Source organism: Pelodiscus sinensis, chromosome 27 (genome assembly GCF_049634645.1).
Source record: "Pelodiscus sinensis isolate JC-2024 chromosome 27, ASM4963464v1, whole genome shotgun sequence".
Classification (NCBI taxonomy): domain Eukaryota; kingdom Metazoa; phylum Chordata; order Testudines; family Trionychidae; genus Pelodiscus; species Pelodiscus sinensis.
In genome coordinates, this window is record NC_134737.1 from 4,474,428 (window position 1) to 4,486,986 (window position 12,559).

The 12,559-nt window shown below is 47.5% G+C and overlaps 1 protein-coding gene across 3 annotated transcripts in view; it reads left to right on the top strand.

Moving 5' to 3' along the window:
- The window catches only part of PLXNA2 (plexin A2), a 326,357-nt gene that overhangs the window by 302,966 nt on the left and 10,832 nt on the right, over positions 1–12,559 (top strand). For all 3 annotated transcript variants that reach the window (XM_075909971.1, XM_075909972.1, XM_075909970.1), the window contains exons 23-27: positions 683–749; positions 1,900–2,046; positions 2,997–3,156; positions 3,700–3,803; positions 11,677–11,776. In XM_075909971.1, the coding sequence (XP_075766086.1) occupies positions 683–749; positions 1,900–2,046; positions 2,997–3,156; positions 3,700–3,803; positions 11,677–11,776 (578 nt within the window). The remainder of the gene's footprint in view (positions 1–682; positions 750–1,899; positions 2,047–2,996; positions 3,157–3,699; positions 3,804–11,676; positions 11,777–12,559) is intronic.

Sequence of the window (12,559 nt, forward strand, 5' to 3'; positions counted from 1 at the left end):
TGAAATTGTGCTCCAGATGGGCAGCGTTCACTTGGTGATTAGAAGATGGCCGCATGGTCCCAGGCCAGTGAGGAAAGTGCAGCCCAGCCTACTAACGGTTGCTGCGAGTCTGTAGGACCTTAGCCCGAAATTAGCCCTCCCCCCCCCCAGGTCGAATTTGTAAGCGATGCAGCCACACTACCAAGCCCGTTATTCCGGAACAAAGGGCCGTGGAATTCAAACTCTGTACTCTTGCTTTTCGGGGATTGTGTTATTCCTCAGGAACTTGTAAGTCTGAAATAACGTTAGTGGGGATGCTCTGGTGCTGCTAATTCAAACTAATAGGCCTCTGGGAGGCCTCCCACGGCTCCCCAGAGTATGAGTCTAAGGTAGCGCATCCACATTAACGGAGCCGGTCTCGGACTACATTCGATGCTTCCCTGCAGTGAGGATACGAAACTTGAGATTTGTAAAATCGGATGCCCAAATGGTGAATTTAGTACATTTGAAATAATCTCCTAGAGTAGACCTGGCCCAACTGGGGACATTTTGAGAGGGCGAGATGAGTCCACATCAGTTTCACTGTTGTCCATAGTGGGTTTTTACTTCCCTGCCCTTTTTCATTACTGATAGAGGGGGGTCAGTCAGTGGCATGAGTTCTTTTTAAATAGACGTAATCATGTGTCCTTTTGTCTTTTTGCAGGACTGAGTCTGTGGCTGAGAAGATGTTGACTAACTGGTTTGCCTTTCTCCTCCACAAATTCTTAAAGGTGAGGGGGAGACTGAGTGGAGATCCTCTTCTGCCTTCACCCATTCTTCCAATGCTTCCACAGCTCTCCTCCTTCTAAGGGCCTGCACGGTGACCCCAGCTTTTTAAAATGTCTGACAAGACCCAAAGTAAGGTGGAGACAAGAGCAGAGCAGAGATCTTGGCGATAAGACTTGTGCTGTGTGCAGCTGGAGCTGCAGTTCAGCTAACTTGAGTCTCAGCTAGCCATCTATGTGCTTGGCTTTGATCAACCCTGAGATTGCAAGTCACACATTTGAAATGCTGCATGCATGCCAAGTCCATAGTGAAGCATGCCCGATGCACGTCTCCCTATCTGCTTTCAGCAGAACGAACAGAGTATAATCACCATCAGCCAGTGAGCCCCAGTGTACTACACGTGTATGACAGGTAGGAGGCCTCCTCACTTAAGTAAGTTAGAGTTGGGAAAAGACCTGCCTGCATCTAGTCTATGCACCACCCAGCATAGTGTAAAATAAACCAGGGAGTGGAGTTTCCACCACTCCCCTGGGGCACTGTGCAAAGGCTGTTGGATCATTCTGATGGGGAATGTGTCCATCCTACTGTTCAGTGTAACTTTGCTTTTGCTCAGTGTAATCCCTTTCACTTGGCTGCACCCCCTGCAGCCCTCCAAACAATTCCACTCCCCACTTTGAGGACTCTGAAAAATTGTCCACCCTGAGTACCATAGGTAGGTTGACTTAACTCCCAGGGTGGAGGCAGCTAGGTTGACAGATGATTTCTTCTATTTTGGAGAGGTGGATTAACTGTGTCGACAGAAAAACCCTTCCATCGCTGTAGGAGAAGTCTACACTACGGCTCTCTGTGGCATAGTTGTAGCATTGTAGCTGTCCCGGTGGAGTGGCTGTAATACCCTCTGATTCCTTCTCCCCAGCAGTGGGGAGGCAAACCAGAGATGATACCCACGTTGAGTAATGGGTCCTGGGGATGGACTTTCTCCCTGGCTGCTGCTTTGGGCCACAGACCTGTAAACACTTGTTTGGATTAACGCTTGTTGCTAAGATTAAAATCAGCGGGACCATGCCTCTGCTTGAAGTTTAGCCTACCCATTAGAGCTGGCAGGAGGAGGCCCTGCCCCTCGATTCTGATTTTGCAGTGTGTCTTGTCGAACAGGAGTGCGCTGGGGAGCCCCTCTTCATGCTGTACTGTGCCATCAAGCAGCAGATGGAGAAAGGGCCTATTGACGCCATCACGGGGGAGGCCCGCTATTCTCTCAGTGAGGACAAGCTGATCCGGCAGCAGATTGAGTACAAAACATTGGTGAGTTGGCCGTCCACGGGACCTGGCTTTGCACGGTGCACATCATTTCCAGCTGTAAGCGACCGACTGGTAGTTAGGAGAAGCCGCACTGGAAGGGCAGGATAATATGCAGCCCTAATGCCCCTTCCAGAACTAGCTGCTTTGTGTCCAAATTGATCCGTCATTGAAAGCACATGCAGGACACACACACTTCTATGGCCGAATTCTCTGCTAGCTCAGCTCAGACTCCAATATCGTGTCCCCCACCCTCCAAAACGTGAGGTGTGCAATAATCGGTAGAACGTAGGCATCCATAGCGTTATGGGCCTGATCTTCAAACCCCCCGGGGACCAGGGCAATGTGCAAATTCAGTATGTGCTGAACGTGCTTATGCAAATTGTTTGTGAGCAGCTCAGGCTGCTAAGGTTGGAAAATCAGGGCTTACGTGTGGCATCACAGACTGCTCACCCCGGGCTGGGCTGCTCTTCTTCCTGTTGCCGCAGTGAAGCTAGGAGAGAGCAGCGGGGCAGAGCAGCTGCCAGAGTCACTCCAGCTCCCACAGCTATGGAGAGTGTGGGAGGGGGACCAACTCCTGCTGCTGCCCCATTCCAGCTCCCCCACCCCACCCCTTGGCAATCGCCTGGGCCCCCATGGCACCCGTCCATAGTATGATTAAGGCAGCAGGCACAGGGCCCCCCAAAGTGCAGGGCCTTGGTGGCCTCTCCAAACTTTCCTATGGATGGAATGGCTCTGTCCTGGCCCTCCCCAAAACATAACTTCAAAGCAAACCCTGAAGCTCCTAGATTAATAAGCTTCCCAAGGGGATGCTAGACACAACAGCCGTGTTGTAAGTGGCTTTGCGGAGGAATTCAGTGTTACGTGTCCCTGTCCCACGGTGATCATTGCTGTTATGCTGGATGTGTCTCTGAAACCCTTTGGAGTGTTGTTTGTGATGTCTCCTCCTTCTCTAGATCCTGAACTGTGTGAACCCCGATAACGAGAACAGCCCCGAGATCCCCGTGAAGGTGCTGAACTGCGACACCATCACTCAGGTCAAAGAGAAGATTCTGGACGCGGTGTACAAAAACGTCCCCTATTCTCAAAGGCCAAGAGCTGTCGACATGGACTTAGGTAGGAGCATCCCTGGCCTGTGAGACGTGGGGCAGAGGGCTAGGGAGATAGCCAGTTCTTAGAGAGATTTGTAGTGTTCAAGAGGGTGATCACATTGGCTAGAGCCAGGATAGCTAGGTGTGTGCACGCTTCCTAACCACCGGTCTCTCACACATGCACACAGCAATCCCACATACACACACCCCCAGTAGAGATGCTGTTGCTGCAGGATATGACACTGGGTCGAACTCTTTACCTGTTTGGGCCATTGCACTCTGTGTGGGGCCTCTTAATGTCCCCCAGGAAATTGTCTGAGTGGAGCAACTGTCCAGTGAGCAAATGACTGACACATCAGGTTCCCATAGGCCTCCTAAGCAAGACACCTCCACTACCAAGGCCAGATATTTATGCAGTTGAGAGCACAACGCAGCCCTTTCTCTGAACACCCCTTCCTGGGAGCCGGCCTCTCAGAGACTTATCTCTCCTGCTGCATCACATGAGACTGATGTGGACAGAAGCAGGTGTCTCTTCATCCCCGCCCATTATGAATTGCCTTCCCTACAGAGTGGCGCCAGGGCCGGATAGCTCGTGTGGTCCTCCAGGATGAAGACATCACCACCAAGATTGAAGGCGACTGGAAGCGGTTAAACACCCTGATGCATTATCAGGTAAGAAACCATCCCTGACGCAGAGCTCCCAGAAAGCAGCCAAGCGGAAGGGAAAGAAAACCAGAAATTTAATTCCTCAGCGTCTCATCTAACAAGACAGACAGGAAGGTCATGTTCTTATGATAAACCAGAATGGTTCAGTGTGCTTGTGAAAGCAGCGCTGACACAGATCTAACAGAAACTAGCAGAGTTGAAAATTGACTAAATTAAAAATGCCAGCTTCTCGCTAGATAGACTGGGTACGCCGCGAGGGCTGAGCTGCCACTGTTAAAGATGTGGGGGCTGCAAAGGTCTATCATGTCAGAGACCCAGTCCTGGAAACGGAAGCCTACGTGAGACAAAGGGGAGGAAGTATAGGAAGGGAGAGGGGCTTGTCTTTGACACGTCATCTATAGGCCATACGGCACTGTGGGGACAGACTAGCAATCTGATCAATGAGGCAGGGATAAGTGGTTTCTTGATTCTCCATCTTCCTACATGTTGATTCTCAGTTCTTTTTCAGGGGGTAACAAAGACACCTAGTTTTTAGGAAGAAGGGGACATCACCATAACTCTAAAGCCAGGTCCATACTAGACCCAGAAGGTCGGGTTAAGGTACACAATTCTAGTCATGTAAAATATGTAGCTGGAGTCAGCTTAACTTAAGCCAAGCGTGGCACAGTCTTCATTAAGTGAGGCTGATGGGAACAAATGCTCCCTTTGGCTTCCCTTATTCCTCACGACTGTGAAGAGTACTGGTGCCAACCGGAGCCGCACTCAGCGTTCTATTTAGCGGGTCTTAACTAGACCCGCTAAATCGAATGCCAGCAGATTAATCTCCAGCATGGCAAATGAATACGTGGCCTAAGTCATGTGCAGCGATTGCATGGCTTCAGCATTAAAGGCAGTTGCAGAGGAGTGTGCAGTCAGTCACGGAAGTATAGCTCTGAGCAAAGTAAACGTAAACCTGAATATCAGGGAAACATTTCTTAGTCGAGTAGAGGTGACATTTGTTAAGTGCTGGAATGAGTCTCCATGAGGATCCCCATCACCAGAGTCATTTGAAACTAGACAGGTCAGAGTGCTGGAGATGCTGCGTCCTACAGGGAGCATGGTGGTCCAGATGATCTACAAGTTTCTTTCCATCTCTTTCTTCTGTTACATTAATAACAGGGTCCAAAAAAGAGCTGGATAAATTCAGGGAGGAAAGGTCCCTCAATGGCTATTAGCCAGGGTGGGCAGGGATGTTGGTAGCCTCTGTTCACTATGTAGGTCAGAGAGAGATAAAGATATGCACTCAGCCAGTCCATCTATCTACTGCAGTGGTTCCCAGCCACTGGGCCGCGGACCTCTGGCTGCCGGGCCACGGAAGCTCTGAGGGTCAGGGCTGGAGGTCACAGCTCCCACCCTGGCTGTTGGGAGAGTCGTGTCCTACCCCGTCTTTGAGCCAACCAGTGCCAGGCGGGGTCTCTTCCCGGCTACCGAAGAGCCCTTTGCTGAGCGGCAGGAGGGCTGGGCCGAGCCCAGCACAGCAGCCTTAGAGCAGCCGCGACCCAGGCAGCAGCACTCAGCTGGCAGCTGGGGGGCAGCACAGGTTCTAGGTGAGGGGGGCAGTGCAGGCCCTGGGGGCTCCTAGGGTGGGGCGAGTGCTGGGGGCTCTGGGATGGGGGGTTCTAAGAGGCGGGGGGCTGGCACCGTGGTGTCCAAGGTGGGAAACTGGCACTGGGGGGCTCTGGGGGCAGGGCTAGTAGTCGGGGGGGTTATGGGGGCAGGACTGGCACTGGGGGACTCTGAGGAGAGGGCTAATATTGGGATCTGGGGGAGAGGTGCAGTGGGGCTCTGGAAACAAGAGGCTGGCACTGGGAGGAGTCTGGTGGGTGGGCAGGCTTCAAGGGGTGGGGGCTAGCACTAGGAGGCTCTGAGGGCAGGAGGGTTGGGTGCAGGGGGCTCTGGGATCAGTGGCTGGCACTGGGGGGTAGTGGAGGGGTGGGGGGCTATTGGGGCTAGGGCTGGCACTGAGGGGGGATTTTCTGGGACCAGGACTTTTGGTGGACTGGTAACATTATATTTGCATATTCATTATTTGCATAATGGAGATGCAAATAAAATGTTATCGGTCCACCAAAAGTTTGTGAATGGGTTTGCCAGTCCCCTGTATAAAAAAGGTTGGGAACCACTAGTCTACTGCATGCTGGAATGTTCTTCCTTACAAAGGCATGTGTTGGAGTGTGACTGCATCCAACCTCCCATGGAACTGATTTCCACTTAATAGAGGCTTTGCTCTTCAAGCCCAGTGCTCTGTACTGTACGCCAGTGTGGTTTCTTTCATACTCTGTCCCTAGCCTTCCTGTAGCCTCCGCTTCCCTCTCCTTATTATTCCCTGGAAGAGCAGAGGTTGGTGTAGTAGAACACTTCTCCTTCTGAGCAGGATGTCTTCTCAAGAGAAGTGGACCTTCCCATGAGATACTAACTCGTCCGCTGTCCTGAACAGGGGCCTTTCCCCTTTTATTTGGTTTCTCAGTTAAAGGTCACTTATTGCATGGCCATCTAGGGGCCTCTCTGTGAAGTGAGTTTCAGGGATCTTGGCTCAGTTTCTAGCAGATTGGTACCCGTGTCACAGAAACTATCACCACAGCAGGCTTCTAAGATGGCAGCTGCAATTTAGCATCGGCTTGAGCCATGCGACCTCATGTATGTGGGCTTTCTTTGATTGAGGTAGTGTGCTAAAAATAGCACCGTAGCAGCTGGATGGGCTAGATGCCAAAGCGCGTGCCGAGGGTCTCAGATGGGACTGCACTCAGGGCAGCGTCGCCCATACTGCCTCCTACACGGTTGCACCTGTACTGCTATTTTTAGCACTCTAGCTCAATCAAAGCTCTGCTATGCGCTTTTTAAGAGGCAGAACTGGTTACTAGTATCTACATGAGCAAGACAATACCCCCCCTCCAGCCAGCTTCAGTATAGATGTGCACCCCCAGTGCGTGACTGAAAAGGAAGTGATGAAAAAGGTGAGGAGAGGAGCAAGACAACTTGTGATCAGTAGGCAAGAACCAGCTTGGTTAAACAAAATAAAAATAATGGGCCCACACCACAAAGATCAGATCTGTACTTCCCCAAAAGGTGGTTCTGGTCTATTTCTGGGCAAAAGAAGAGCTACCTCCATCCTGACTTTCCTATCAGACATTTGCACAGTTCTGAAATGTCTAGTGTGGTCTTTCTTCGTGTGGTGCATGCACCCTGAGATCTGAAGATGTGGTGTGCTGTGTGGGGAGTTGTGCAATTCAGAGCTGCAGTAGTATTTGCTATTTCTTCTGTGCATATTGTACTGCAAATAAGGACCATGCAATGCTCCTTAATAGGCAGCAGGCTTAAAAACAAACACAAGGAAGTTTTTGTTCACTCAACATACAGTCAACCTGTGGAACTCCTTGCCAGAGGATGTAGTGAAGACTGGGACTTTAACAGGGTTCAAAAAAGAGCTAGATAGATTCATGGAGGTTAGGTCCATCAATGGCTATTAGCCAGGATGGGTAGGAATGGTGTCCCTAGCCTCTGTTTGTCTGGAAGTGGGAGACAGGGGAGGGATCATGTGAAGATTACATGTTGTGTTCCCTCCCTCCGGGGCATCTGGTATTGGCCACTGTTGGCAGACAGGATACTGGGCTGGATGGACCTTTGGTCTGACCTAGTCTGGCCGTTCTTACATTCTTATGATCTTTTTAAGAGGCAGCACCGGCTACTAGACTGAACATCTTGCTTCTGCCACTGATTCGTCATGTGGCCTTGTAAATTGGATAGGATAGCAGCGTTAACATTGCAATTCTGACCAAAGTGCCATAGCATTTTCCCAGAATCACAAGTGGTCAGAATCATGCTATAAATAGTAATACCTAGCTCTTACATACAAGGGCGGATGAGAGTTTTGCGGGGCCCAGGGCACGGGGTCTATTGAAGCGCGGGGCCCAGGGCAGCACAATTTCTCGCATGCACCACAGCCACAGCCGACAGGTAGTAGCGTATGCACGGGGCCTATTGAAGCATGGAGCCCGGAACATCCGCCCTGCTCACCCTGCCCTATATCCGCCGCTGCTTACATAGCACCTTGCATCAGTAGATCTCAAAGCACTTCACAAAGAAGGTCTTTGTATAGACAGCAAAGCACATAGACTGGACTTGATGACCTCTGGAGGTTCCCTCCAGTTCTTGTATTCTAGTTCATCCCCATTTCACAGATGGGGAAAGTGAAGCAAAGCTGTGGGGAGGACCCTAATCTACTGAGTCCGGTGCTTTGTCTATCCACTGGGAGATACTGGAGGTGTTATCTGAAAGACAAGCCTCTTACCTCCACACTGGGACAGGGAATCAGAAGTATCATAGAAGACTAGGGTTGGAAGAGGTCTCAGGAAGTCATCTTGTCCAAGCCCAGCTCAAAGCAGGACCAACCCCAACTAAATCAATGAATTGCCATCACAATTGACACAATTCCTGCAGCGCCTAAGTATTCAGTGGCGATCTCCCATTGGAGGACTAATCCATCTGATTAGCTTGATCAAAGGCAGTACAGCTTCAGGACAGTATCAGCAATCATTTGATGATTTGATGATTTAATTCCAAATCTTTCTCTTTAGTCCCACATTTCTTCATCAGCTCATCAAGGCAGGATCTTTGTTTTCTGGGGTTTTATGATCATACAGTCCAACCTCCTCCACTGTCAGCGGATACACTTTCTACCCAGCTATTAATATGATTTTCACATGTATGCCCTTATGGAAAAAGCCAAATAGGATTTAATAGGAAATTATCTGTATTCTATAGATTATTTTGGAACTATTTTATAGAATTGAATAGAACTATATCCTGCTTGCTGAATTCTATAGGCTGTCTTTAAAATGCCTGTACAAAGGGTCTCATTCTCTGTTAAATTCTATAGGGCTTTTCAAAGAATGTCTGTAGAATCATATTACATTTCTGTAGAACCCTATCGCTGTTAAATTGTGTAGGGTAGGCTCACATGGAACTTACCCAGGAAAAATAAACCACCCAGAATTTAACGTCAAATGATTTACAATGGCTTGCGTAGGGTTAATTTGAAGGCAGCAAACCATGAAGAGACATCGCTCACTGGAGGCTGGAAGGGTTGAGAGATTAGAAGACTATTTAAAATGAAAAATTAACAGCAGCAAGGGAAAATTCATATGGAAAATTAGACTCAGACACCTTATAGGGGTTTAGCTGCTGCATGTCCAAAGCTGAAGCTTATTAGCAGATCTGGTATCTCTGCTAGGTCATGTCAATAAAGAAGGTCTGAGCTGGACTTCTTGTCTGTTGTTCTCCCCACTCTGTTTTTTATCTTTATTTTTGAAGGGGTTTCATGAGGCATGTTTCAAGCCAGTGGGAAAACCAAACTATGTTAAAAAAAGTCAGCCAATATCTCGTTCATCTCCAAGATTTTTAGGCGTGTGATGGCAGAGGGGCAGAATATGAAAGGAATATGTGTTACATCTGATGCTAATTTGTACACTGATGCTTTTTAGCTGACAAGAGTCATTCTGCCAGACTTTAGTGAGCAAGACTGCTCTGCTAGTTGACTGCAGCTCTGATGAAACCGTAGCCAACTACAGCAGGCTGGAAATTATTGTTTCTTTGTGTGAAAATTCAGAACTTCCTTTGTATTCCATGCCCTGGAATGCTTAGATTGCATCTTAGTGAAATTAAACCAAAGTGGCATCATTTTTGCTGTGTGATGCATGAAGTTATAGTATTAATAATAATAATAATAATAACAACTTATATTTATATAGCATCTTTCACCCTAAAGGATCCCAAAGCACTTTACAGGCCATTATGCAGTAGAGATCATTTTCCTGCAGCTAAAGTGAAATGTGCCAGCTATTTTGAACACTTGCACTAGATATTCAAACTACATTCAGTTTGAAACTGCCGGGAGAATTTAGAGAGGCAGAACATAATCATCCCGGGAGAGTTTGACCTCCACACTACTGTGACCACACAGATATTCAGGGAGGATGCTCAGGGTTCTGTGGAGACTGCATGTGGGCCAGAATCTTGGGTTTCTGCCTCATCGGGGGGATTATTCCCCTTGCACCTGAGTCATCATTTGTAGTACAGGTACAGAACTCCAGTCATGGATCATGGCTCCACTCTTCTGGCCACTTACAACTCAGAATGCAAAGACAGTCCTGCCCCAAAGAGCTTACAATCTACGTTGTTGTCTCAGACATGCTGCTTGTGTCTTCTCTAATATGACAGTCAGCATAGGTTTAAAAGCTGTTGGCGTTGGCCGGAAAAAGAAGGTGGGAGATGGTGAGAGATGCCATCCAAGAGGAGACTGGAAAAGAGCTGTACAGAATCTTACAGATGAGGATATGAAGTTCAGACATGTTATATTGGTCAGCCATTTGGTGGGTTTCAAAGGAGGAAAGGACAAGAGGTTGATTGATTGATAGTCATTTTAGCCACTGCATTTTGGACAGATTGGACAGAAGAGAGAAGGGTCTTACGGAGACTGTAAGAAGGGACAAGGGCTGATCAGTGTCCAAATGTGTGTTGGCCACAGGGACAGAATGGAAGAGTCAGATTTTCAGAATTGTTGTGTGGAAAGAAGCAAGATGTGAGACAGGCTGGAGGTACCTATGCAAGGAGGGGGGAATTAAAGACGAGCATGTAGGGTGGTGAGGTTCACTGGGAGGAAGGTGGCGTGAAGAGCAGTGCAAAAAAGAGAGAATTTAGGAGGCAGAATAAGGAACTTGTTGTATCCATCCATGACTATGAGTGAGAGAAAATCAGACAGACAGAGCAAAGCCAGTATGGGGGGAGAACTTTCAGAGTGACTGATAGCGAGACGATAGATGGGTGGGTGTCACTGAGGAAGAAGAGAAGAAGTCCTTAATAAATTCTCCAGGGCAGCACCTACTCAAACCAGTGTGCAGATTTATGGAATAATGCACCCTGGCTGGCAAATTGGAGGGCAGATAACTTGGGATAACAAGGGTTATTTTCTTTGTATAACCCACCACTCTCTTCAAGTAAATCGCTGCCTGAACTCTAGAAGGAATACCAAACTCCCCTGCTATGCTGAATCATAAAGTTCTTACTTCAGAATTTAAAAATGTTAAGGTCTATTCCACTGAAATCTGTAGAGCCTTAATGAATGAAGATAAGTTTAAAAACTTCCAGTGACTGTTAGATTTATAGGGTGGGTAAAATTAAACACTGCCACTAAAACCTGCTATAACAGAATCTCGTTAGTGCTAATGTTCATTTATAGTTTGACTTCCCAACATTTAATCCTTTTTTGGTGTGATAGAGGGACAGACAATTTAAGACCCTGAAAGATGGTTTTATGACTAGTTTAGCGGTAAATCAAACTTTTAAAGTTCATAAAAATGGTTAAAATAAAAAATGGTTTAATAAGAGTGTTTTATGGTCCATAACATTATTATAGCTGTTTTATTCCCTCTGCATTACTACTTTAATTAGATTGCAACAATTCTTGAGATTCTCCATTTTTATTGGGAAAAATGTAATCTTAAATCAAAACGATGAAAAAAGTCTTCAATATGTCTTCATTTATCAGCCCTATCCTTCAGGGGTTTGAATCCAGCAGAGGACTCAACAAGATAAAGAGAGGTATCTCTCTTGTATTAAGAAAACCGAGCAGGCTAGTGGAATTGTTGGTTTCCCACCTCCCCCCTCCCCGCCTCCCACCTTGCCATCATGAACAATATGTCATTTTTCTAGCTCTCTGCAAAATTTGGGTTCTAAAACTTACAGCCGTCAGTGTTTGCTGATTAGCTGGCAGTATTCTGTATTCCAAAGGTGGCATCAACAGAATCTCATTCGTTCTCTTTCTTCTCTCCCTTTGCCTTACCAGGTGTCAGACCGCTCCGTGGTGGCTCTCGTTCCTAAACAGACTTCCTCTTATAACATCCCTGCCTCCGCCAGCATCTCTCGAACCTCCATTAGTCGATATGGTAAGAAGCAGGGCTAAGTATTGGCGATTTCAGGGCTCACTGGGCTGACTTTTCCACTGCTAGATTCATATTTAGACTGTAGCCTGGAATCATTAGTGGATCAAGCCTTTTGGTCTCAGCTCCTCATTTTGCCTAGTTCTAATCAACAAGTGAGAGTGTTGTTAACTCAGTATGCAAGACTTTACACACCTGGGAAGCGGAAATTTTATTACTTGTACAGCAGTATTGGTAGGCATTTTACAGACAATGCTCTAAAGAGTTTACAGTCTGAGTAATTGAGTCTGTTAGATGCCAGGTGCATGTTTATAGTGTTGTCTACACAACTATAATAATACACCTTCAAAAAGGATGGTGGAGAAGTCCCTGGTACAAAGGTTTTTTCGGCTTTTTCATTCTACCGACTGTGTAGCCAAAAATAGCTCCCTTGACAGATCCACCTGCTTTCCCAGTTTTGTGGCTCTCAAAATCTGCATTCCAAATACCAAGAGTCATCTGAATGGTGTGAAACCCACCAGCTGGCAGAACAGTGCTGTGGCACCATAGCAAGGGTTGTTTGCCACCTTCAAGGTCTAGCCCATGTATGAGTTCTTAGTGCCTTTTGTTCATAGGGTGATGTGAGGAGGAGACCCAGGTTGGGGCTGCAATGCCAAAGCTTGTTCTTCAGCATAAGGGGCAGGAGCATTTGTGAACTGCGAGGATGCACACTCTTGGCAAACGTTAATATTAATAATTCTAATTGCGCTGACAAAATGCAAATGAGGATGCAGATTTACCTTCCATATT